The sequence below is a fragment of the Trematomus bernacchii genome, unplaced genomic scaffold, assembly GCF_902827165.1.
Source record: "Trematomus bernacchii unplaced genomic scaffold, fTreBer1.1, whole genome shotgun sequence".
Lineage (NCBI taxonomy): Eukaryota > Metazoa > Chordata > Actinopteri > Perciformes > Nototheniidae > Trematomus > Trematomus bernacchii.
In genome coordinates this window covers 100,001-127,088 of record NW_022987738.1, presented here as the reverse complement: position 1 = coordinate 127,088, position 27,088 = coordinate 100,001, and the positions used below count along the sequence as shown (strand labels likewise).

General features: G+C 45.9%; 1 protein-coding gene across 1 annotated transcript in view; it reads right to left on the bottom strand.

The window, feature by feature from the left end:
- The window catches only part of ece2b (endothelin converting enzyme 2b), a 48,750-nt gene that overhangs the window by 13,996 nt on the left and 7,666 nt on the right, over positions 1 to 27,088 (bottom strand). The window contains 7 exon segments of the mRNA XM_034146110.1: positions 14,439 to 14,627; positions 16,163 to 16,228; positions 17,680 to 17,826; positions 18,451 to 18,575; positions 19,848 to 20,063; positions 24,371 to 24,506; positions 25,934 to 26,020. Of these exon segments, the coding sequence (XP_034002001.1) occupies positions 14,439 to 14,627; positions 16,163 to 16,228; positions 17,680 to 17,826; positions 18,451 to 18,575; positions 19,848 to 20,063; positions 24,371 to 24,506; positions 25,934 to 26,020 (966 nt within the window).

The window sequence follows — 27,088 nt, the reverse complement described above, 5'->3', positions numbered from 1 at the left end:
GACCGGCAGACCCAAAGGAGAGACCGGCAGACCAGCAGACCCAAAGGAGAGACCGGCAGACCCAAAGGAGAGACCGGCAGACCGGCAGACCCAAAGGAGAGACCGGCAGACCGGCAGACCAGCAGACCCAAAGGAGAGACCGGCAGACCCAAAGGAGAGACCGGCAGACCCAAAGGAGAGACCAGCAGACCCAAAGGAGAGACCAGTAGACCAGCAGACCCAAAGGAGAGACCGGCAGACCCAAAGGAGAGACCGGCAGACCAGCAGACCCAAAGGAGAGACCGGCAGACCCAAAGGAGAGACCGGCAGACCAGCAGACCCAAAGGAGAGACCGGCAGACCCAAAGGAGAGACCGGCAGACCGGCAGACCCAAGGAGAGACCGGCAGACCGGCAGACCCAAAGGAGAGACCGGCAGACCCAAAGGAGAGACCGGCAGACCCAAAGGAGAGACCGGCAGACCCAAAGGAGAGACCAGCAGACCCAAAGGAGAGACCAGCAGACCAGTAGACCCAAAGGAGAGACCGGCAGACCAGCAGACCCAAAGGAGAGACCGGCAGACCCAAAGGAGAGACCGGCAGACCCAAAGGAGAGACCGGCAGACCCAAAGGAGAGACCAGTAGACCCAAAGGAGAGACCGGCAGACCCAAAGGAGAGACCGGCAGACCCAAAGGAGAGACCAGTAGACCCAAAGGAGAGACCGGCAGACCCAAAGGAGAGACCAGTAGACCCAAAGGAGAGACCGGCAGACCGGCAGACCCAAAGGAGAGACCGGCAGACCCAAAGGAGAGACCGGCAGACCCAAAGGAGAGACCGGCAGACCCAAAGGAGAGACCAGCAGACCCAAAGGAGAGACCAGCAGACCCAAAGGAGAGACCAGCAGACCAGCAGACCCAAAGGAGAGACCAGCAGACCAGCAGACTCAAAGGAGAGACCAGCAGACCCAAAGGAGAGACCAGTAGACCCAAAGGAGAGACCAGCAGACCCAAAGGAGAGACCAGCAGACCCAAAGGAGAGACCAGCAGACCCAAAGGAGAGACCAGCAGACCAGCAGACCCAAAGGAGAGACCAGCAGACCAGCAGACTCAAAGGAGAGACCAGCAGACCCAAAGGAGAGACCAGTAGACCCAAAGGAGAGACCAGCAGACCCAAAGGAGAGACCAGCAGACCGGCAGACCCAAAGGAGAGACCGGCAGACCCAAAGGAGAGACCGGCAGACCCAAAGGAGAGACCAGCAGACCCAAAGGAGAGACCAGTAGACCAGCAGACCCAAAGGAGAGACCGGCAGACCAGCAGACCCAAAGGAGAGACCGGCAGACCCAAAGGAGAGACCGGCAGACCAGCAGACCCAAAGGAGAGACCGGCAGACCCAAAGGAGAGACCGGCAGACCGGCAGACCGGCAGACCCAAAGGAGAGACCGGCAGACCCAAAGGGGAGACCGGCAGACCCAAAGGAGAGACCGGCAGACCCAAAGGAGAGACCGGCAGACCCAAAGGAGAGACCGGCAGACCCAAAAGAGAGACCAGCAGACCCAAAGGAGAGACCAGCAGACCAGTAGACCCAAAGGAGAGACCGGCAGACCAGCAGACCCAAAGGAGAGACCGGCAGACCCAAAGGAGAGACCGGCAGACCGGCAGACCCAAAGGAGAGACCGGCAGACCCAAAGGAGAGACCGGCAGACCGGCAGACCGGCAGACCCAAAGGAGAGACCGGCAGACCCAAAGGAGAGACCGGCAGACCCAAAGGAGAGACCGGCAGACCCAAAGGAGAGACCGGCAGACCAGCAGACCCAAAGGAGAGACCGGCAGATCCAAAGGAGAGACCGGCAGACCGGCAGACCCAAAGGAGAGACCGGCAGACCCAAAGGAGAGACCGGCAGACCCAAAGGAGAGACCAGTAGACCCAAAGGAGAGACCGGCAGACCGGCAGACCCAAAGGAGAGACCGGCAGACCCAAAGGAGAGACCGGCAGACCCAAAGGAGAGACCGGCAGACCCAAAGGAGAGACCGGCAGACCCAAAGGAGAGACCGGCAGACCCAAAGGAGAGACCGGCAGACCCAAAGGAGAGACCAGCAGACCCAAAGGAGAGACCAGCAGACCAGCAGACCCAAAGGAGAGACCAGCAGACCAGCAGACTCAAAGGAGAGACCAGCAGACCCAAAGGAGAGACCAGTAGACCCAAAGGAGAGACCAGCAGACCCAAAGGAGAGACCAGCAGACCCAAAGGAGAGACCAGCAGACCCAAAGGAGAGACCAGCAGACCAGCAGACCCAAAGGAGAGACCAGCAGACCAGCAGACTCAAAGGAGAGACCAGCAGACCCAAAGGAGAGACCAGTAGACCCAAAGGAGAGACCAGCAGACCCAAAGGAGAGACCAGCAGACCGGCAGACCCAAAGGAGAGACCGGCAGACCCAAAGGAGAGACCAGCAGACCCAAAGGAGAGACCAGTAGACCCAAAGGAGAGACCAGTAGACCCAAAGGAGAGACCGGCAGACCCAAAGGAGAGATCGGCAGACCCAAAGGAGAGACCGGCAGACCCAAAGGAGAGACCAGCAGACCCAAAGGAGAGACCAGCAATCCCAAAGGAGAGGCAGACCCAAAGGAGAGACCAGCAGACCCAAAGGAGAGACCAGCAGACCAGCAGACCCAAAGGAGAGACCAGCAGACCCAAAGGAGAGACCAGCAGACCCAAAGGAGAGACCGGCAGACCCAAAGGAGAGACCAGCAGACCCAAAGGAGAGACCGGCAGACCCAAAGGAGCGAATCAACTTAAAAATGACCACAAACTAAATAAAAATTACAAAATAAATGATAAACATTGGATGCAAAATACTCTCATTAAAGACAGATAGTATTTACTATAGAGGCCAGTAGAGGGCGCTCTGCTCCACGTTATCAACAGATACAAAGGAGCTCAGATACTGCAGGAAGTCTCCCTGCTGCAGACCTACTGAAGACAGACTGAAGACAGACTGAAGACAGCCTGAAGACAGACTGAAGACATGCTGAAGACAGACTGAAGACATGCTGAAGACAGACTGAAGACATGCTGAAGACAGCCTGAAGACAGCCTGAAGACATGCTGAAGACATGCTGAAGACATGCTGAAGACAGACTGAAGACAGCCTGAAGACAGACTGAAGACATGCTGAAGACATGCTGAAGACATGCTGAAGACAGACTGAAGACAGCCTGAAGACAGACTGAAGACAGACTGAAGACAGTCTGAAGACAGACTGAAGACAGACTGAAGACAGTCTGAAGACAGACTGAAGACAGCCTGAAGACAGTCTGAAGACAGTCTGAAGACAGACTGAAGACAGACTGAAGACAGCCTGAAGACATGCTGAAGACAGACTGAAGACAGCCTGAAGACAGACTGAAGACAGACTGAAGACAGCCTGAAGACAGACTGAAGACAGCCTGAAGACATGCTGAAGACATGCTGAAGACAGCCTGAAGACAGCCTGAAGACAGACTGAAGACAGCCTGAAGACATGCTGAAGACAGACTGAAGACAGCCTGAAGACAGCCTGAAGACAGACTGAAGACAGCCTGAAGACAGACTGAAGACATGCTGAAGACATGCTGAAGACAGCCTGAAGACAGCCTGAAGACAGACTGAAGACAGCCTGAAGACATGCTGAAGACAGACTGAAGACAGCCTGAAGACAGCCTGAAGACATGCTGAAGACAGCCTGAAGACAGCCTGAAGACAGCCTGAAGACAGCCTGAAGACATGCTGAAGACAGACTGAATACAGCCTGAAGACAGCCTGAAGACATGCTGAAGACAGCCTGAAGACAGCCTGAAGACAGCCTGAAGACATGCTGAAGACAGCTTGAAGACATGCTGAAGACAGCCTGAAGACAGACTGAAGACAGCCTGAAGACAGCCTGAAGACAGCCTGAAGACATGCTGAAGACAGCCTGAAGACAGCCTGAAGACAGCCTGAAGACAGCCTGAAGACAGCCTGAAGACAGCCTGAAGACATGCTGAAGACAGCCTGAAGACAGCCTGAAGACAGCCTGAAGACAGCCTGAAGACAGCCTGAAGACAGCCTGAAGACATGCTGAAGACAGCTTGAAGACAGACTGAAGACAGACTGAAGACAGACTGAAGACAGACTGAAGACAGATTGAAGACAGACTGAAGACAGACTGAAGACAGATTGAAGACAGACTGAAGACAGACTGAAGACATGCTGAAGACAGCCTGAAGACAGACTGAAGACATGCTGAAGACAGCCTGAAGACAGACTGAAGACAGACTGAAGACAGCCTGAAGACAGCCTGAAGACAGACTGAAGACAGACTGAAGACAGACTGAGGACAGACTGAAGACAGACTGAAGACAGACTGAAGACAGACTGAAGACAGACTGAGGACAGACTGAAGACAGACTGAAGACAGACTGAAGACAGACTGAGGACAGACTGAAGACAGACTGAAGACAGACTGAAGACAGACTGAAGACATTAAGGAAGTAAAAGGTTTTGAGTTCCCTATGTGTTATTAGGAATAGGTCAATGCATGCATTCATCACAGAGAGAACTGGATTGCGTTTTGTTTTAGAATTTAAAAATATATAATAAAAAAATGTATTGGATAAACACATAAGCCCCTCCTCCATCACCAGGCCCCCTCCTCCCTCACCGACCTGCTGCATCACCAGGCCCCCTCCTCCCTCACCGACCTGCTGCGTCACCAGGCCCCCTCCTCCCTCACCGACCTGCTGCATCACCAGGCCCCCTCCTCCCTCACCGACCTGCTGCATCACCAGGCCCCCTCCTCCCTCACTGACCTGCTGCATCACCAGGCCCCCTCTTCCCTCACTGACCTGCTGCATCACCAGGCCCCCTCCTCCCTCACCGACCTGCTGCATCACCACGCCCCCTCCTCCCTCACTGACCTGCTGCATCACCAGGCCCCCTCCTCCCTCACTGACCTGCTGCATCACCACGCCCCCTCCTCCCTCACTGACCTGCTGCATCACCAGGCCCCCTCCTCCCTCACCGACCTGCTGCATCACCAGGCCCCCTCCTCCCTCACCGACCTGCTGCATCACCAGGCCCCCTCCTCCCTCACCGACCTGCTGCATCACCAGGCCCCCTCCTCCCTCACTGACCTGCTGCATCACCAGGCCCCCTCCTCCCTCACCGACCTGCTGCATCACCAGGCCCCCTCCTCCCTCACCGACCTGCTGCATCACCACGCACCCTCCTCCCTCACTGACCTGCTGCATCACCAGGCCCCCTCCTCCCTCACTGACCTGCTGCATCACCAGGCCCCCTCCTCCCTCACCGACCTGCTGCATCACCACGCCCCCTCCTCCCTCACTGACCTGCTGCATCACCACGCCCCCTCCTCCCTCACTGACCTGCTGCATCACCAGGCCCCCTCCTCCCTCACTGACCTGCTGCATCACCAGGCCCCCTCCTCCCTCACCGACCTGCTGCATCACCACGCCCCCTCCTCCCTCACTGACCTGCTGCATCACCACGCCCCCTCCTCCCTCACCGACCTGCTGCATCACCAGGCCCCCTCCTCCCTCACTGACCTGCTGCATCACCAGGCCCCCTCCTCCCTCACTGACCTGCTGCACCACCAGGCCCCCTCACTGACCTGCTGCACCACCAGGCCCCCCTCACTGACCTGCTGCACCACCACGCCCCCTCCTCCCTCACTGACCTGCTGCATCACCAGGCCCCCTCCTCCCTCACTGACCTGCTGCATCACCAGGCCCCCTCCTCCCTCACCGACCTGCTGCATCACCAGGCCCCCTCCTCCCTCACCGACCTGCTGCATCACCACGCCCCCTCCTCCCTCACTGACCTGCTGCATCACCAGGCCCCCTCCTCCCTCACTGACCTGCTGCATCACCACGCCCCCTCCTCCCTCACTGACCTGCTGCATCACCACGCCCCCTCCGGTCTATCCCCCCACAAACCAAGCACCGGACCTGGGGAGGCTTCTCCATCGCTGACCCCTCCCTCTGGAACCCCTTTTTATACCAGATGTTAACGTGCGATAAATATGGTTTTATTTCATCTCAATCAGATTTGTTATCTTGTTTTCTTAGCTCTGTAAAGCGTCTTTGAGCACCTGACAAAGTGCTTGATAAATAACATGTATTATTATTATTATTATTATTAAGTGGTGTATTAAGATTAATAAAGATATAATAACAGCAAAGCTTCTGAGCAGATCACTGCTCCTGATTATCTGAAGTGATGTTATTATTGCACAGGTAAACCACAGCACAGGGTTTACAGACACATATATATTTATAGTGTTTTACACATTATGTATTTACATTTTATAATCACAGTTATATATCTTCTTAATGTTGATATGTTACATTTTATGTATTGAATGTAGTTCTCAGGTGCACTGCCTTGTTCACCTGCTGCAAGGAAGTCATGTCTGAATGTGAGATGAATAAAGCAGGACTGTTATCTAACCCCTCCCCCCCCCCTCAGGGATGCTGGCACATAGCAACAGCTCTATTGGCAACAGTTGCCACGGGGACCGCAGGAGCATCTGCAACACACACACACACACACACACACACACACACACACACACACACACACACACACACACACACACACACACACACACACACACACACACACACACACACACACACACACACACACACACACACACACACACACACACACACACACACACACACACACACACACACACACACACACACACACACACACACACACACACACACACACACACACACACACACACACACACACACACACACACACACACACACACACACACACACACACACACACACACACACACACACACACCCTTGACCTCACCTGTAGTTCTGACCATGACCTCCCCTGTAGTTCTAACCATGACCTGTCCTGTAGTTCTAACCATTACCTCATCTGTAGTTCTAAAGATGATCTCATCTGTAGTTCTAAAGATGATCTCATCTGTAGTTCTAAAGATGATCTCATCTGTAGTTCTAAAGATGACCTAATCTGTAGTTCTAAAGATGATCTCATCTGTAGTTCTAAAGATGATCTCATCTGTAGTTCTAAAGATGATCTCATCTGTAGTTCTAATCATAATCTCATCTGTAGTTCTAATCATGATCTCATCTGTAGTTCTAACCATGATCTCATCTGTAGTTCTAAAGATGACCTCATCTGTAGTTCTAAAGATGATCTCATCTGTAGTTCTAAAGATGATCTCACCTGTAGTTCTAAAGATGATCTCATCTGTAGTTCTAAAGATGATCTCATCTATAGTTCTAAAGATGATCTCATCTGTAGTTCTAAAGATGATCTCACCTGTAGTTCTAAAGATGACCTCATCTGTAGTTCTAAAGATGACCTCATCTATAGTTCTAAAGATGACCTCATCTGTAGTTCTAAAGATGACCTCATCTGTAGTTCTAAAGATGATCTCATCTGTAGTTCTAAAGATGACCTCATCTGTAGTTCTAAAGATGACCTCATCTGTAGTTCTAACCATGATCTCATCTGTAGTTCTAACCATGATCTCATCTGTAGTTCTAAAGATTACCTCATCTGTAGTTCTAAAGATGATATCATCTGTAGTTCTAACGATGACCTCATCTGTAGTTCTAAAGATGACCTCATCTGTAGTTCTAACCATGATCTCATGGTTAGAACTACAGATTAGGTCATCTTTAGCCAAAGATGACCTCATCTGTAGTTCTAACCATGATCTCATCTGTAGTTCTAACCATGATCTCATCTGTAGTTTTAAAGATGATCTCATCTGTAGTTCTAACGATGACCTCATCTGTAGTTCTAAAGATGATCTCATCTGTAGTTCTAAAGATTATCTCATCTGTAGTTCTAAAGATGATCTCATCTGTAGTTCTAATCATAATCTCATCTGTAGTTCTAATCATGATCTCATCTGTAGTTCTAACCATGATCTCATCTGTAGTTCTAAAGATGACCTCATCTGTAGTTCTAAAGATGATCTCATCTGTAGTTCTAACGATGACCTCATCTGTAGTTCTAAAGATGACCTCATCTGTAGTTCTAACCATGATCTCATCTGTAGTTCTAACCATGATCTCATCTGTAGTTCTAAAGATGATCTCATCTGTAGTTCTAAAGATGATCTCACCTGTAGTTCTAAAGATGATCTCATCTGTAGTTCTAAAGATGATCTCATCTATAGTTCTAAAGATGATCTCATCTGTAGTTCTAAAGATGATCTCACCTGTAGTTCTAAAGATGACCTCATCTGTAGTTCTAAAGATGACCTCATCTATAGTTCTAAAGATGACCTCATCTGTAGTTCTAAAGATGACCTCATCTGTAGTTCTAAAGATGATCTCATCTGTAGTTCTAAAGATGACCTCATCTGTAGTTCTAAAGATGACCTCATCTGTAGTTCTAACCATGATCTCATCTGTAGTTCTAACCATGATCTCATCTGTAGTTCTAAAGATTACCTCATCTGTAGTTCTAAAGATGATATCATCTGTAGTTCTAACGATGACCTCATCTGTAGTTCTAAAGATGACCTCATCTGTAGTTCTAACCATGATCTCATCTGTAGTTCTAAAGATGATCTCATCTGTAGTTCTAACGATGACCTCATCTGTAGTTCTAAAGATGACCTCATCTGTAGTTCTAACCATGATCTCATCTGTAGTTCTAACCATGATCTCACCTGTAGTTCTAACCATGATCTCATCTGTAGTTCTAACGATGACCTCATCTGTAGTTCTAACCATGATCTCACCTGTAGTTCTAACCATGATCTCATATGTAGTTCTAAAGATGACCTCATCTGTAGTTCTAAAGATGACCTCATCTGTAGTTCTAAAGATGATCTCATCTGTAGTTCTAAAGATGATCTCATCTGTAGTTCTAACCATGATCTCATCTGTAGTTCTAACCATGACCTCCCCTGTAGTTCTAACAATGACCTCCCCTGTAGTTCTAACGATGACCTCATCTGTAGTTCTAAAGATGATCTCATCTGTAGTTCTAACCATGACCTCATCTGTAGTTCTAAAGATGATCTCATCTGTAGTTCTAAAGATGATCTCATCTGTAGTTCTAACCTTGACCTCCCCTGTAGTTCTAACCATGACCTCCCCTGTAGTGCTAACCATGACCTCCCCTGTAGTTCTAACGATGACCTCATCTGTAGTTCTAACGATGACCTCATCTGTAGTTCTAAAGATGATCTCATCTGTAGTTCTAAAGATGATCTCATCTGTAGTTCTAAAGATGACCTCATCTGTAGTTCTAAAGATGACCTCATCTGTAGTTCTAAAGATGACCTCATCTGTAGTTCTAAAGATGACCTCATCTGTAGTTCTAAAGATGACCTCATCTGTAGTTCTAACCATGATCTCATCTGTAGTTCTAAAGATGACCTCATCTGTAGTTCTAACCATGATCTCATCTGTAGTTCTAAAGATGATCTCATCTGTAGTTCTAACCATGATCTCATCTGTAGTTCTAACCATGATCTCATCTGTAGTTCTAACCATGATCTCATCTGTAGTTCTAAAGATGACCTCATCTGTAGTTCTAAAGATGACCTCATCTGTAGTTCTAAAGATGACCTCATCTGTAGTTCTAAAGATGACCTCATCTGTAGTTCTAACGATGACCTCATCTGTAGTTCTAACCATGATCTCACCTGTAGTTCTAACCATGATCTCATATGTAGTTCTAAAGATGACCTCATCTGTAGTTCTAAAGATGACCTCATCTGTAGTTCTAAAGATGATCTCATCTGTAGTTCTAAAGATGATCTCATCTGTAGTTCTAACCATGATCTCATCTGTAGTTCTAACCATGACCTCCCCTGTAGTTCTAACAATGACCTCCCCTGTAGTTCTAACGATGACCTCATCTGTAGTTCTAAAGATGATCTCATCTGTAGTTCTAACCATGACCTCATCTGTAGTTCTAAAGATGATCTCATCTGTAGTTCTAAAGATGATCTCATCTGTAGTTCTAACCTTGACCTCCCCTGTAGTTCTAACCATGACCTCCCCTGTAGTGCTAACCATGACCTCCCCTGTAGTTCTAACGATGACCTCATCTGTAGTTCTAACGATGACCTCATCTGTAGTTTTAAAGATGATCTCATCTGTAGTTCTAAAGATTATCTCATCTGTAGTTCTAAAGATGATCTCATCTGTAGTTCTAATCATAATCTCATCTGTAGTTCTAATCATGATCTCATCTGTAGTTCTAATCATAATCTCATCTGTAGTTCTAATCATGATCTCATCTGTAGTTCTAACCATGATCTCATCTGTAGTTCTAAAGATGACCTCATCTGTAGTTCTAAAGATGATCTCATCTGTAGTTCTAACGATGACCTCATCTGTAGTTCTAAAGATGACCTCATCTGTAGTTCTAACCATGATCTCATCTGTAGTTCTAACCATGATCTCATCTGTAGTTCTAAAGATGATCTCATCTGTAGTTCTAAAGATGATCTCACCTGTAGTTCTAAAGATGATCTCATCTGTAGTTCTAAAGATGATCTCATCTATAGTTCTAAAGATGATCTCATCTGTAGTTCTAAAGATGATCTCACCTGTAGTTCTAAAGATGACCTCATCTGTAGTTCTAAAGATGACCTCATCTATAGTTCTAAAGATGACCTCATCTGTAGTTCTAAAGATGACCTCATCTGTAGTTCTAAAGATGATCTCATCTGTAGTTCTAAAGATGACCTCATCTGTAGTTCTAAAGATGACCTCATCTGTAGTTCTAACCATGATCTCATCTGTAGTTCTAACCATGATCTCATCTGTAGTTCTAAAGATTACCTCATCTGTAGTTCTAAAGATGATATCATCTGTAGTTCTAACGATGACCTCATCTGTAGTTCTAAAGATGACCTCATCTGTAGTTCTAACCATGATCTCATCTGTAGTTCTAAAGATGATCTCATCTGTAGTTCTAACGATGACCTCATCTGTAGTTCTAAAGATGACCTCATCTGTAGTTCTAACCATGATCTCATCTGTAGTTCTAACCATGATCTCACCTGTAGTTCTAACCATGATCTCATCTGTAGTTCTAACGATGACCTCATCTGTAGTTCTAACCATGATCTCACCTGTAGTTCTAACCATGATCTCATATGTAGTTCTAAAGATGACCTCATCTGTAGTTCTAAAGATGACCTCATCTGTAGTTCTAAAGATGATCTCATCTGTAGTTCTAAAGATGATCTCATCTGTAGTTCTAACCATGATCTCATCTGTAGTTCTAACCATGACCTCCCCTGTAGTTCTAACAATGACCTCCCCTGTAGTTCTAACGATGACCTCATCTGTAGTTCTAAAGATGATCTCATCTGTAGTTCTAACCATGACCTCATCTGTAGTTCTAAAGATGATCTCATCTGTAGTTCTAAAGATGATCTCATCTGTAGTTCTAACCTTGACCTCCCCTGTAGTTCTAACCATGACCTCCCCTGTAGTGCTAACCATGACCTCCCCTGTAGTTCTAACGATGACCTCATCTGTAGTTCTAACGATGACCTCATCTGTAGTTCTAAAGATGATCTCATCTGTAGTTCTAAAGATGATCTCATCTGTAGTTCTAAAGATGACCTCATCTGTAGTTCTAAAGATGACCTCATCTGTAGTTCTAAAGATGACCTCATCTGTAGTTCTAAAGATGACCTCATCTGTAGTTCTAAAGATGACCTCATCTGTAGTTCTAACCATGATCTCATCTGTAGTTCTAAAGATGACCTCATCTGTAGTTCTAACCATGATCTCATCTGTAGTTCTAAAGATGATCTCATCTGTAGTTCTAACCATGATCTCATCTGTAGTTCTAACCATGATCTCATCTGTAGTTCTAACCATGATCTCATCTGTAGTTCTAAAGATGACCTCATCTGTAGTTCTAAAGATGACCTCATCTGTAGTTCTAAAGATGACCTCATCTGTAGTTCTAAAGATGACCTCATCTGTAGTTCTAACGATGACCTCATCTGTAGTTCTAACCATGATCTCACCTGTAGTTCTAACCATGATCTCATATGTAGTTCTAAAGATGACCTCATCTGTAGTTCTAAAGATGACCTCATCTGTAGTTCTAAAGATGATCTCATCTGTAGTTCTAAAGATGATCTCATCTGTAGTTCTAACCATGATCTCATCTGTAGTTCTAACCATGACCTCCCCTGTAGTTCTAACAATGACCTCCCCTGTAGTTCTAACGATGACCTCATCTGTAGTTCTAAAGATGATCTCATCTGTAGTTCTAACCATGACCTCATCTGTAGTTCTAAAGATGATCTCATCTGTAGTTCTAAAGATGATCTCATCTGTAGTTCTAACCTTGACCTCCCCTGTAGTTCTAACCATGACCTCCCCTGTAGTGCTAACCATGACCTCCCCTGTAGTTCTAACGATGACCTCATCTGTAGTTCTAACGATGACCTCATCTGTAGTTCTAACGATGACCTCATCTGTAGTTCTAACCATGATCTCATATGTAGTTCTAAAGATGACCTCATCTGTAGTTCTAAAGATGACCTCATCTGTAGTTCTAAAGATGACCTCATCTGTAGTTCTAAAGATGACCTCATCTGTAGTTCTAACCATGATCTCATCTGTAGTTCTAAAGATGACCTCATCTGTAGTTCTAACCATGATCTCATCTGTAGTTCTAAAGATGATCTCATCTGTAGTTCTAACCATGATCTCATCTGTAGTTCTAACCATGATCTCATCTGTAGTTCTAACCATGATCTCATCTGTAGTTCTAAAGATGACCTCACCTGTAGTTCTAAAGATGACCTCATCTGTAGTTCTAAAGATGACCTCATCTGTAGTTCTAACCATGATCTCATCTGTAGTTCTAAAGATGATCTCATCTGTAGTTCTAACCATGATCTCATCTGTAGTTCTAAAGATGATCTCACCTGTAGTTCTAACGATGACCTCATCTGTAGTTCTAAAGATGACCTCATCTGTAGTTCTAACCATGACCTCATCTGTAGTTCTAATGGTGACCTCATATGTAGTTCTAAAGATGACCTCATCTGTAGTTCTAACCATGATCTCATCTGTAGTTCTAACCATGACCTCATCTGTAGTTCTAACCATGACCTCATCTGTAGTTCTAAAGATGATCTCATCTGTAGTTCTAAAGATGATCTCATCTGTAGTTCTAACCTTGACCTCCCCTGTAGTTCTAAAGATGATCTCATCTGTAGTTCTAACCTTGACCTCCCCTGTAGTTCTAACCATGACCTCCCCTGTAGTGCTAACCATGACCTCCCCTGTAGTTCTAACGATGACCTCATCTGTAGTTCTAAAGATGATCTCATCTGTAGTTCTAAAGATGACCTCATCTGTAGTTCTAACCATGATCTCATCTGTAGTTCTAACCATGATCTCATCTGTAGTTCTAACCATGATCTCATCTGTAGTTCTAACCATGATCTCATCTGTAGTTCTAAAGATGACCTCATCTGTAGTTCTAAAGATGACCTCATCTGTAGTTCTAACCATGATCTCATCTGTAGTTCTAAAGATGATCTCATCTGTAGTTCTAACCATGATCTCATCTGTAGTTCTAAAGATGATCTCACCTGTAGTTCTAACGATGACCTCATCTGTAGTTCTAAAGATGACCTCATCTGTAGTTCTAACCATGACCTCATCTGTAGTTCTAATGGTGACCTCATATGTAGTTCTAAAGATGACCTCATCTGTAGTTCTAACCATGATCTCATATGTAGTTCTAACCATGACCTCATCTGTAGTTCTAACCATGACCTCATCTGTAGTTCTAAAGATGACCTCATCTGTAGTTCTAAAGATGACCTCATCTGTAGTTCTAACCATAATCTCATCTGTAGTTCTAACCATGATCTCATCTGTAGTTCTAACCATGATCTCATCTGTAGTTCTAACGATGACCTCATCTGTAGTTCTAACGATGACCTCATCTGTAGTTCTAACGATGACCTCATCTGTAGTTCTAACCATGACCTCATCTGTAGTTCTAATGATGACCTCATCTGTAGTTCTAAAGATTACCTCATCTGTAGTTCTAACCATGATCTCATCTGTAGTTCTAACCATGACCTCATCTGTAGTTCTAACCATGACCTCATCTGTAGTTCTAACCATGACCTCATCTGTAGTTCTAAAGATGACCTCATCTGTAGTTCTAACCATGATCTCATCTGTAGTTCTAACCATGACCTCATCTGTAGTTCTAACCATGATCTCATCTGTAGTTCTAACCATGATCTCATCTGTAGTTCTAACCATGACCTCATCTGTAGTTCTAACCATGACCTCATCTTTAGTTCTAACCATGACCTCATCTGTAGTTCTAATGATGACTTCACCTGTATATCAGGACCTCACCTGTATACCACGACTTCACCTGTAGATTAGCGACTCACCTGCAGTTCAGCGATGGTGACCTTGTGGTAGATCTTCTCCTCGTCTCGCCGCTGGTCCTGAGGGACAGTGATGTTGGCGAGCGCCGTCTCAAACTCCAGGATCTGCTGCATCTGGATCAGGGTGGAGTTCTTTTCTCCGCCTAGCAACAGGCCCAACTCCACCATGTAGTCCAGGTACGCCACCAGCACCTGGAGGGGGTCATGAGGATTCAAGGTTCAAAGGTTTTATTGTCTGTTGGGGAAACACTGAATGTCCTCTTCCAACATGAGAGTCACATGATAACAAAGGTATCCCAACTGTAGCTGTTTTAGGCATATGATAGCTATGTGATTAACATGATGATTCAGCCTCTATGGAGATAGACACATGACAAGCATGATCATTTCTGAATTTTGAGAAAAAGTCAGAATTTTGAGAAAAAGTCAGAAATTAGAAATTGAGGAAAAAGTCAGAATTGTTGCGATTTTTTGAAAAAAATCTGAATGTTGAGGAAAAAGTCAGAATTTGATATTTAAAGGGGACCTATCATGCAAAATGCACTTTTGTACATCTTTTATATATGAATATGTGTCTCCGGTGTGTCAGGGAACTCACCAAGTGTCAGAAAACACAACCCTCTCTATTTTCCTCCATACCCAAATCTCTAAAAACGGGGCTGCAACGGATCTGATAAAAACTGATCCAGATTTGAAATTGTTCTGACGTCAGAAACAGAGTGGCCTCTATGGCCAACTCTCCACCTATCAGGGGAATGTGGGGTTGGGCCACGGCCATTGCCGCTCGAAAGCGCTGGAGACGCTGTAGTACATATGCCAGGCCTGTAAGTGGCGCTGTAGTCTGCCACAAAAGCAGCGAAGAAGACTTCTCACAGAATCAGCCCTTGCAAAAACAGGGCTGGAAAAGAGCAAATAGAGCGAAATGAGGCATGGCTAAAATGCATGATCTGTTTGGTATTTTGAAAAAAAAACTTCACAGACATGTTTTATATAGGTATGGCCCTACAATATATTATTCAAATATAGGTCCACTTTAAGGAAAAAGTCAGAATTTGGAGATTTTTGAGAAAAAGTCAGAAATTTGAAATTGAGGAAAAAGTCAGAATTGTTGAGATTTTTTGAAAAAAGTCTGAATGTTGAGGAAAAAGTCAGAATTTGGAGACTTTGGAGAAAAAGTCAGAATTTGAAGATTTTTTGAAAAAGTCAGAATTTTGAGACTTTGGAGAAAAAGTCAGAATTTGATATTTAAGGAAAAAGTCAGAATTTTGAAATTTTGAGAAAAAGTCAGAATTTTGAGAAAAAGTCTGAATGTTGAGATTGTTTGAGGCATATGATAGCCATGTGATCAACATGATGATTCAGCATCTATGGAGATAGACATATGACAAGCATGCTCATTTCTGACGTGGAGCTAATCTGAAGTAAACATTGAATACTGCTTTCTATTCCTCCATCTTGTGACTGTGTAACTCCCTCTCTTGGATATCAGCATGTGAAGGACACTGTTCAGGAACTAGTTGATGCTCTGTATGTGATGACTCCTTCCATTCTAGAGAGGATCACAGATACATGGATCCTGAGATTGAAGCTCAAGCCCGTGACATTTTCCTAACATTGTCATATGCACAAAGCCACAGTGTAGAAATGGCAATGAAATTGAAATAGAGCTTCTCCATCACAAGATGAACTCCACCTGAGTTTATATGGTCAGCTGCAGGGAGTCTTACCTTCTCATTGGCAGTCTTGTTGAGGTAATAATCTCTGGACGGCAGGAAGAGCCCTGATTGGTCCACCTGTGTAGAGCAGGGTTAAAGGTGAGCCAATCACAGCCACAGATATCTAACTTTCAACCCGGACTACCTGCCCTCCGACAAGAACATTTAAAATATAGAACAAAACCCAAAATATTAGCTTTATAACGCAAATTCTCTTCACTGCATTTCCTTAATGTGTTTCTTTCCTGTGTTTCTATATGTCTTGCTGATTGCTTTCTAAACAAATCAAATGTAGTACTTCTTTACCTCCATGAGGTGTGGTTCTGGTTTAATCTGGTTCTGGTTTAATCTGGTTCTGGTTCAATCTGGTTCTGGTTCAATCTGGTTCTGGTTAAATCTGGTTCTGGTTAAATCTGGTTCTGGTTAAATCTGTTTCAATGTGGTTCTGGTTTAATCTGGTTCTGGTTCAATCTGGTTCAATAGAGCGGTGCAGTGATGACGTATTTTTGTAGTTCGACCCTGAAGGAAGCTGCTGGTTCCCTCGACAAAAAGCAACGGGATTTCTCCACAGGATTTTGGAATATTGTAAAAAATAAGGTCTGTGGAAAACCAACCTGTTTGATAAATGCACGTTTTGTTCAGCCGGATAATCTCCACATGTCTACCCTACTTTTATAATTTTCGAATCATAAATCTAATCGCAGAAGCAAAATGCTAACATTATGCTATAAAGGAACTACAGCCGAGTCCAGCAGCACGACTTCAACGTCACGCCAACTTAAAGGTGGGGTAGGTAAGTTTGAGAAACCGGCTCGAGATACACTTGTTGTTATATTCCATGGAATGCTCTTAACATCCAGATAGCAATGAATATCTGAAGTGCTTTGACAAAATATCCATAAAAAAAATCATCTGTGGAAGCTGTAGTACTGTAAAAAGCACGACCAATCATCTGAGCCGGCCCGGCTAAAATAACTGGATGGCCTACCTGCCTGTCAGCCTTCCATCTGGGCACAAACTTATCTCGTGCCCTCATTGGTCATGTGCGCGTTCGTGTGTGTTGGAGGAGGGGCTCTGTGAGGAAGTGGCAGATTTCTTCGGGCTGTGTATTTTCAAATTCTAGCGATCTCGAGCTGGTTTCTCCAAAATTACCTACCCTACCTTTAAGATCCATATTCAAACATACAGATTCTAAATGGAACGAGTTGAAGCGTTTGTTTGAACAGTCTGCAGGAGGCAGGGACTTGCTTTCAAGCAGAACAGGGCAAACAAACTTAGAGGAGTGTTCACGTGTTCGGTGTAATGACGTACAACGACCTCCACGACTTCTGTAGTCCTATTCAGCCACCGTGATCCGTCTCTTCAATGTGTCTCAACCACAGACCTTATTTACAGATACTTTCCTAAATCCTATGGAGAGATCCCATTGGCTCTGAGACCAGGGAACAGGAAGTGGTGACATGCCAACTCACTTCCTGGTTTTAGGACTCGTCACTGCACCACTCTACATGGTCCTGGTTCTGGTTTACCTGGATGACGTTGCTGTTGGAGTGTTTGGGGTCTGCGCTGACTCCGACGCTGAAGAAAGGCTGTGCTCTGTAGGGGCCAGAAACCACCTTCAGGACCTCCATGAAGTTGTCTTTATCCCAGGGGCCCGTCATGTTCCAGCCCCCGATCTGCAGGAAGCCGGAGCGTTTACATTCAATTACAGAACGTGGACTGGATCCCCACAAAACACATACGCCTGTTGGCAGATGACGCTCTGCTTTGCACTTTAAAATGCTCAAATGAGTGAAAAATAAAAGGTGATCTTCTATCACGATATATGTCTTTCTGATCTTCACATAAGTTACACTTATCAACAAACACACTCCGTTTGAACTCATAGCACACACGTTATTATGTTATTCTCCATATTGAACACATCAAACATTCACAGTGTCCCCAGACTTCAACTAAAGCAGAATGAGTTAGGAGATGGTAACCCTCATTTTAAAACAGTGGAACAAGATTAGAAGTGTTGTTCGAGTTACTTTGACTTAATATTCACTGAAATTTGATTTGGTGTGGGGATGTTTGTCTACACTGGTGTCTTAGCTGAAGATCAGATAACATTTGATGGCCAATTCAACCCAGGAAACTCTAACTTGGAGCTTAACCCTTGAGCATAACCCGGTCCGGAGCATATCTGCAGCAGGTGGTCTATCCAGGTTCAAAGTACAGGAAACTCTGTATGCTGGATATCACCTGGCTAACCCTCTAATCTGGCTCCCTAGTGAACCCCTCAGGTGTGTGGTTACCTTGGCGATGAGGTCTACGAGCGGCTGGGCCCCCAGCTCCTCGATCCTCTGCGTGTTGAGGCAGGACAGGTAGTAGGACTGGGTCTTCCTCTCGGCTTCACTGCTGCCGTTAAACGTCCCGTTCTCTGCGGGGACACCACGACTCACGTTAGCCACGCCTACAGCTCGTTAACTCACGTTACCCATGGTTACATCTCGTTAACAATCTCGTTAACTCACGTTACATCTTGTTAACTCACAATACCCACGGTTACAGCTCGTTGACTAACGTTACCCACAGTTTGAGGGCCTGGTTCCCCCCCCCCTCACCCAGCAGGTGTTTGAGCAGGGCCTGGTTCTCCCCCCCTGCCCCCCCCCCCCCTCACCCAGCAGGTGTTTGAGCAGGGCCTGGTTCTCCCCCCCTGCCCCCCCCCCCCCCTCACCCAGCAGGTGTTTGAGCAGGGCCTGGTTCTCCCCCCCTCACCCAGTAGGTGTTTGAGCAGCGCCTGGTTCTCCCCCCCTGCCCCCCCCCCCTCACCCAGCAGGTGTTTGAGCAGCGCCTGGTTCTCCCCCCTGCCCCCCCCCCCTCACCCAGCAGGTGTTTGAGCAGCGCCTGGTTTGATTGATTGATTGATTGAAAAGTTTATTAACAGCTTGTATATTGGGTACAGTACAGTACAGCTCAAAACATACAATTGTTAAGGGGATGCAGACCAGAGAAAGACTTTCGTCTTGTTTACATCAGGGTCCCCCATTTCCAATTCATCATATCATCATATTCTCCCCCCCTGCCCCCCCCCCCCTCACCCAGCAGGTGTTTTAGCAGCGCCTGGTTCTCCCCCCCCTGCCCCCCCCCCTCACCCAGCAGGTGTTTGAGCAGGGCCTGGTTCTCCCCCCCTGCCCAGCAGGTGTTTGAGCAGGGCCTGGTTCTCCCCCCCCCCCCCCCCCCCTCACCCAGCAGGTGTTTGAGCAGGGCCTGGTTCTCCCCCCCTGCCCAGCAGGTGTTTGAGCAGGGCCTGGTTCTCCCCCCCTGCCCCCCCCCCTCACCCAGCAGGTGTTTGAGCAGGGCCTGGTTCTCCCCCCCTGCCCCCCCCCCCCTCACCCAGTAGGTGTTTGAGCAGCGCCTGGTTCTCCCCCCCTGACCCCCCACCTCACCCAGCAGGTGTTTGAGCAGCGCCTGGTTCTCCCCCCCCCCCTCACCCAGCAGGTGTTTGAGCAGGGCCTGGTTCTCCCCCCCTGCCCCCCCCCCTCACCCAGCAGGTGTTTGAGCAGGGCCTGGTTCTCCCCCCCTGCCCCCCCCCCCTCACCCAGCAGGTGTTTGAGCAGCGCCTGGTTCTCCCCCCCTGCCCCCCCCCCCCCTCACCCAGCAGGTGTTTGAGCAGCGCCTGGTTCTCCCCCCCTGCCCCCCCCCCCCTCACCCAGCAGGTGTTTGAGCAGGGCCTGGTTCTGCTCCCAGATGCTGTTGAAGGTGGACCACCTGGAGCGCCCGTCGGGCAGCGGGTTCTTCTTCACCCAGCCTCCACAGGAGAACTGGTAGAAGTCAGAGCAGGGGTCCACGCTGCGGTCCATGGCCTCGCCCATCTGAGCCGCCACGGAGACGCAGGCCTCCGTCAGGCACAGGCCCCGCCCACCGTCTGAGGGGGGAGGAGTTACAGATTTATTAAAAGTAAATAAGAAGAATTATAAAGATTACAGACCAATTTTTTTTGTGATTTATTTCGAACGTGTAAAACAATAATACAAAAAATAATAATAATAATGAAATGAAACAAGGGAATTATGATACTGTACAAACTTAAGCAGTATCAAATTGATAAACACAAATATTATTGACTTACAAATGATATATAAACAAATGATCTATTACACATCTGAAAAGGGGGTTACCTTGGTTGCTGATTGGCTAATGGTTACACAAGACAACACATCGTGATGACATCATCAAGTGGCTAAAATCTGATCAGCTCATTTTCAGACAGGTTTTTATAAAAATGGATCAAAAAGAGAGAGAATCTTTGTTCCTGAAACTTTCAGAGTCTCTTTCCACAGAGGGGACACATGGTGATGAAGAAGAGACATGAAGAAGAGGGGACACATGTTGATGAAGAAGAGACATGAAGAAGAGGGGACACATGTTGATGAAGAAGAGACATGAAGAAGAGGGGACACATGTTGATGTAGAAGAGACATGAAGAAGAGGGGACACATGTTGATGAAGAAGAGACATGAAGAAGAGGGGACACATGGTGATGTAGAAGAGACATGAAGAAGAGGGGACACATGTTGATGTAAGAAGAGACATGAAGAAGAGGGGACACATGTTGATGAAGAAGAGACATGAAGAAGAGGGGACACATGTTGATGTAGAAGAGACATGAAGAAGAGGGGACACATGTTGATGAAGAAGAGACATGAAGAAGAGGGGACACATGTTGATGAAGAAGAGACATGAAGAAGAGGGGACACATGTTGATGAAGAAGAGACATGAAGAAGAGGGGACACATGTTGATGAAGAAGAGACATGAAGAAGAGGGGACACATGTTGATGTAGAAGAGACATGAAGAAGAGGGGACACATGTTGATGTAGAAGAGACATGAAGAAGAGGGGACACATGTTGATGAAGAAGAGACATGAAGAAGAGGGGACACATGTTGATGTAGAAGAGACATGAAGAAGAGGGGACACATGTTGATGTAGAAGAGACATGAAGAAGAGGGGACACATGTTGATGAAGAAGAGACATGAAGAAGAGGGGACACATGTTGATGAAGAAGAGACATGAAGAAGAGGGGACACATGTTGATGAAGAAGAGACATGAAGAAGAGGGGACACATGTTGATGAAGAAGAGACATGAGGAAGAGGGGACACATGTTGATGAAGAAGAGACATGAAGAAGAGGGGACACATGTTGATGTAGAAGAGACATGAAGAAGAGGGGACACATGTTGATGAAGAAGAGACATGAAGAAGAGGGGACACATGTTGATGAAGAAGAGACATGAAGAAGAGGGGACACATGTTGATGAAGAAGAGACATGAAGAAGAGGGGACACATGTTGATGAAGAAGAGACATGAAGAAGAGGGGACACATGTTGATGAAGAAGAGACATGAAGAAGAGGGGACACATGTTGATGAAGAAGAGACATGAAGAAGAGGGGACACATGTTGATGAAGAAGAGACATGAAGAAGAGGGGACACATGTTGATGAAGAAGAGTCATGAAGAAGAGGGGACACATGTTGATGTAGAAGAGACATGAGGAAGAGGGGACACATGTTGATGTAGAAGAGACATGAAGAAGAGGGGACACATGTTGATGAAGAAGAGACATGAAGAAGAGGGGACACATGTTGATGAAGAAGAGACATGAAGAAGAGGGGACACATGTTGATGAAGAAGAGACATGAGGAAGAGGGGACACATGTTGATGTAGAAGAGACATGAAGAAGAGGGGACACATGTTGATGTAGAAGAGACATGAAGAAGAGGGGACACATGTTGATGAAGAAGAGACATGAAGAAGAGGGGACACATGTTGATGAAGAAGAGACATGAAGAAGAGGGGACACATGTTGATGAAGAAGAGACATGAGGAAGAGGGGACACATGTTGATGTAGAAGAGACATGAAGAAGAGGGGACACATGTTGATGTAGAAGAGACATGAAGAAGAGGGGACACATGTTGATGTAGAAGAGACATGAAGAAGAGGGGACACATGTTGATGAAGAAGAGACATGAAGAAGAGGGGACACATGTTGATGAAGAAGAGACATGAAGAAGAGGGGACACATGTTTGATGAAGAAGAGACATGAAGAAGAGGGGACACATGTTGATGAAGAAGAGACATGAAGAAGAGGGGACACATGTTGATGAAGAAGAGACATGAAGAAGAGGGGACACATGTTGATGAAGAAGAGACATGAAGAAGAGGGGACACATGTTGATGAAGAAGAGACATGAAGAAGAGGGGACACATGTTGATGAAGAAGAGACATGAAGAAGAGGGGACACATGTTGATGAAGAAGAGACATGAAGAAGAGGGGACACATGTTGATGAAGAAGAGACATGAAGAAGAGGGGACACATGTTGATGTAGAAGAGACATGAAGAAGAGGGGACACATGTTGATGTAGAAGAGACATGAAGAAGAGGGGACACATGTTGATGTAGAAGAGACATGAAGAAGAGGGGACACATGGTGATGTAGAAGAGACATGAAGAAGAGGGGACACATGTTGATGAAGAAGAGACATGAAGAAGAGGGGACACATGTTGATGAAGAAGAGACATGAGGAAGAGGGGACACATGTTGATGAAGAAGAGACATGAAGAAGAGGGGACACATGTTGATGAAGAAGAGACATGAAGAAGAGGGGACACATGGTGATGAAGAAGAGACATGAAGAAGAGGGGACACATGTTGATGTAGAAGAGACATGAAGAAGAGGGGACACATGTTGATGTAGAAGAGACATGAAGAAGAGGGGACACATGTTGATGTAGAAGAGACATGAAGAAGAGACATGTTGATGTAGAAGAGACATGAAGAAGAGGGGACACATGTTGATGTAGAAGAGACATGAAGAAGAGGGGACACATGGTGATGTAGAAGAGACATGAAGAAGAGGGGACACATGTTGATGAAGAAGAGACATGAAGAAGAGACATGTTGATGTAGAAGAGACATGAAGAAGAGGGGACACATGTTGATGTAGAAGAGACATGAAGAAGAGGGGACACATGGTGATGTAGAAGAGACATGAAGAAGAGGGGACACATGTTGATGAAGAAGAGACATGAAGAAGAGGGGACACATGGTGATGAAGAAGAGACATGAAGAAGAGGGGACACATGTTGATGTAGAAGAGACATGAAGAAGAGGGGACACATGTTGATGTAGAAGAGACATGAAGAAGAGGGGACACATGTTGATGAAGAAGAGACATGAAGAAGAGGGGACACATGTTGATGTAGAAGAGACATGAAGAAGAGGGGACACATGTTGATGAAGAAGAGACATGAAGAAGAGGGGACACATGTTGATGTAGAAGAGACATGAAGAAGAGGGGACACATGTTGATGTAGAAGAGACATGAAGAAGAGGGGACACATGTTGATGAAGAAGAGACATGAAGAAGAGGGGACACATGTTGATGTAGAAGAGACATGAAGAAGAGGGGACACATGTTGATGAAGAAGAGACATGAAGAAGAGGGGACACATGGTGATGTAGAAGAGACATGAGGAAGAGGGGACACATGTTGATGAAGAAGAGACATGAAGAAGAGGGGACACATGTTGATGAAGAAGAGACATGAAGAAGAGGGGACACATGTTGATGTAGAAGAGACATGAAGAAGAGGGGACACATGTTGATGTAGAAGAGACATGAAGAAGAGGGGACACATGTTGATGAAGAAGAGACATGAAGAAGAGGGGACACATGTTGATGTAGAAGAGACATGAAGAAGAGGGGACACATGTTGATGAAGAAGAGACATGAAGAAGAGGGGACACATGTTGATGTAGAAGAGACATGAAGAAGAGGGGACACATGTTCATGAAGAAGAGACATGAAGAAGAGGGGACACATGTTGATGTAGAAGAGACATGAAGAAGAGGGGACACATGTTGATCTAGAAGAGACATGAAGAAGAGGGGACACATGTTGATGTAGAAGAGACATGAAGAAGAGGGGACACATGTTGATCTAGAAGAGACATGAAGAAGAGGGGACACATGTTGATGAAGAAGAGACATGAAGAAGAGGGGACACATGTTGATGTAGAAGAGACATGAAGAAGAGGGGACACATGTTGATGTAGAAGAGACATGAAGAAGAGGGGACACATGTTGATGTAGAAGAGACATGAAGAAGAGGGGACACATGTTGATGTAGAAGAGACATGATGACCAGTGTGGGGGGGTACCTGAGCTGAAGCCCAGCCCCAGCAGCAGCAGGCAGGCCAGCAGAGCCAGCAGGGAAACCAGCAGCAGAACCGACAGCAGAACCTCCAGCTGGGTCCTCCGGCCCAGCAGGTCCACACCGCCCTTCCTGAAGCCCACCTGCCAATGAGAGACACACTTTAATAACATGTCACGTACTTTAATATCCCATCAATAATAATCCATCATGCAGTCCCACAGAGAGAGAAGAAGACAGACAGGAAGTCAACACTAAAGGGAACAGCAGAAGAAGACGGACAGGAAGTAAACACTAAAGGGAACAGCAGAAGAAGACAGACAGGAAGTAAACACTAAAGGGAACAGCAGAAGAAGACAAACAGGAAGTAAACACTAAAGGGAACAGCAGAAGAAGACGGACAGACAGGAAGTAAACACTAAAGGGAACAGCAGAAGAAGACAGACAGGAAGTAAACACTAAAGGGAACAGCAGAAGAAGACAGACAGGAAGTAAACACTAAAGGGAACAGCAGAAGAAGACAGACAGGAAGTAAACACTAAAGGGAACAGCAGAAGAAGACGGACAGACAGGAAACACTAAAGGGAACAGCAGAAGAAGACAGCGAGGAAGTAAACACTAAAGGGAACAGCAGAAGAAGACAGCGAGGAAGTAAACACTAAAGGGAACAGCAGAAGAAGACAGCGAGGAAGTAAACACTAAAGGGAACAGCAGAAGAAGACAGACAGACAGTAAACACTAAAGGGAACAGCAGAAGAAGACGGACAGACAGGAAGTAAACACTAAAGGAACAGCAGAAGAAGACAGAGGGCCTCTTTAAGTCTGCGTCCATACGGTGCTCTCTGTGTGAACGCAGACATATCTGAACCTCCTCTCCTCTCCTCTGTATTAAAGCTAAAGCCTCTCTCGTGGGAGGTGGGCCCCCTGAGACCCTCCTGGGATTTAACTCCCTCTCAGGACTCACCTGGGAACAGTTATCCACGGAGACTGAAAGACACTTTTGATGTTTGCCCTCTGAGTTTAAACAAAACGTTTGTGATGCTTTCAGATCAATCAGAATGACTAGAAACAGAATCTATGAATAAAGAGTCAGAAACATGTTCACTGAGTGAGGCGGGGAATATGGAGACATCTAATAAATGTGCTGTTCAAATACCTTGATATTGATCAATTAGAAAATGTCAGCAACCAAGGTAACCCCCCCCCCCCCCCCCTTATCACCTGAATCTCCTCCTAGAGCACCATTGAGTTCTTTGTAACCAAATGTCTCTCAGAGGGGCGTGGGGAGGGGCTCCTTATTTTCATCTAAAGTAACAGACAGAGAATCAGCACTTTGGAAACAGGGCTGAAACAGAGGGGATTATGGGTAATGCTGCAATGATCTGTTTGGTGTTTCAGCCAATCAGAGACAGGCTCTGGATATATCTGAGATGATATATTGATGAGAAACAGTATAATAGGGGACCTTTAAATATCGGCTTTTTAATTTAAATTACATTTTTTTTAATTATAGTTCTCAGCCCTATTTCCTTGTGTGTTCTTCTTCTGCGTTTGTGTTGCGTTCACTGACCTCCACGGCGTCAGGAGACGAGGCTGAATCCCCCGCAGTGTCCGACGCTTCGTCCTCCTCGAACGTGGCTCGCTTATAGCTGGACATCTGCAGAGAGACGCAGAAACATAGCACATTGAACATCTCTGCTAAAGGACAACAACAAAGAATGTATTTTCTCCGCCGCCTTAGGTCTTTTGGGGCGAGCAGGGAAAGTCTTCTGTTGTTCTTTACATCTCAAGGTTCAAGGTTCAAGGTTCTTTATTGTCAAACTAACATAGCTACAGAGTAATTATGTCGTTGAAAATCTTATGTCACAGGCTTCTCCAACAATGCAACATAACAATACAGATAGCAAGAGCAATACAAAAAGAAAAATAGTTATAAAATAAAGTGATGATGTGGAATAGTGCAGTACGAGTCTATATACAAGTTATTGGAATGATATATATTAGATAGTAGATACATACTACTGAGTAGCAGATGAATGTTTTTGAAGTTGTTTCAGCAGTTCAATTGTTTAACAGTCTCACTGCCCGCGGGAAGCAAGTGTCTCCGAATCTTCTTGATCTGTGATTGTGTCTGTTCTCCAGCACTGCAACACTACCGGTACAAGTGTCTGTCAACAGTCAGAACTGCTCCACCTGCTCACAGACTGTTGGCCACTGTCAGAGACTTGCTGACTCTTGCAAAGCTTGAACTGCCGTGAGTTGAAAGGTGCTGTATAAATAAACTTGCCTTACAAACTAAAAAGATATGAAACTGTTGATGGATCGCAGAGTCTTCTTCTTCAGTCTGCTGTCGCTCAAACAGGCCTCAGGGACAGACATGTGATATCTCAGGAAGTACTCAGTAAATATATTTAATGAACACAGCATCCATCCATCGTTTTCCGACCCTGTTCAGATGTACCCACGGCCCCCTTTCCACATAGCTCTCGGGGTCATGGACGAACAAAGAGAACGTCTCTATGTGAACAACGCAGAAGTAACATCACCTCTACTCGAGCTGGGACACACATGGTACGGAGCCGAATGAGATCCATTGAAGTGTTTCTCAGAACACAGAGACCCACTCCCACTTAATAACTGAAATAAAACAAATAAATCTTTAATGCCGTTTCTTTTTTGTAAACCTTAGTTATAAAACTGATGTTTGTAAGCTTCTTAGTTTTTG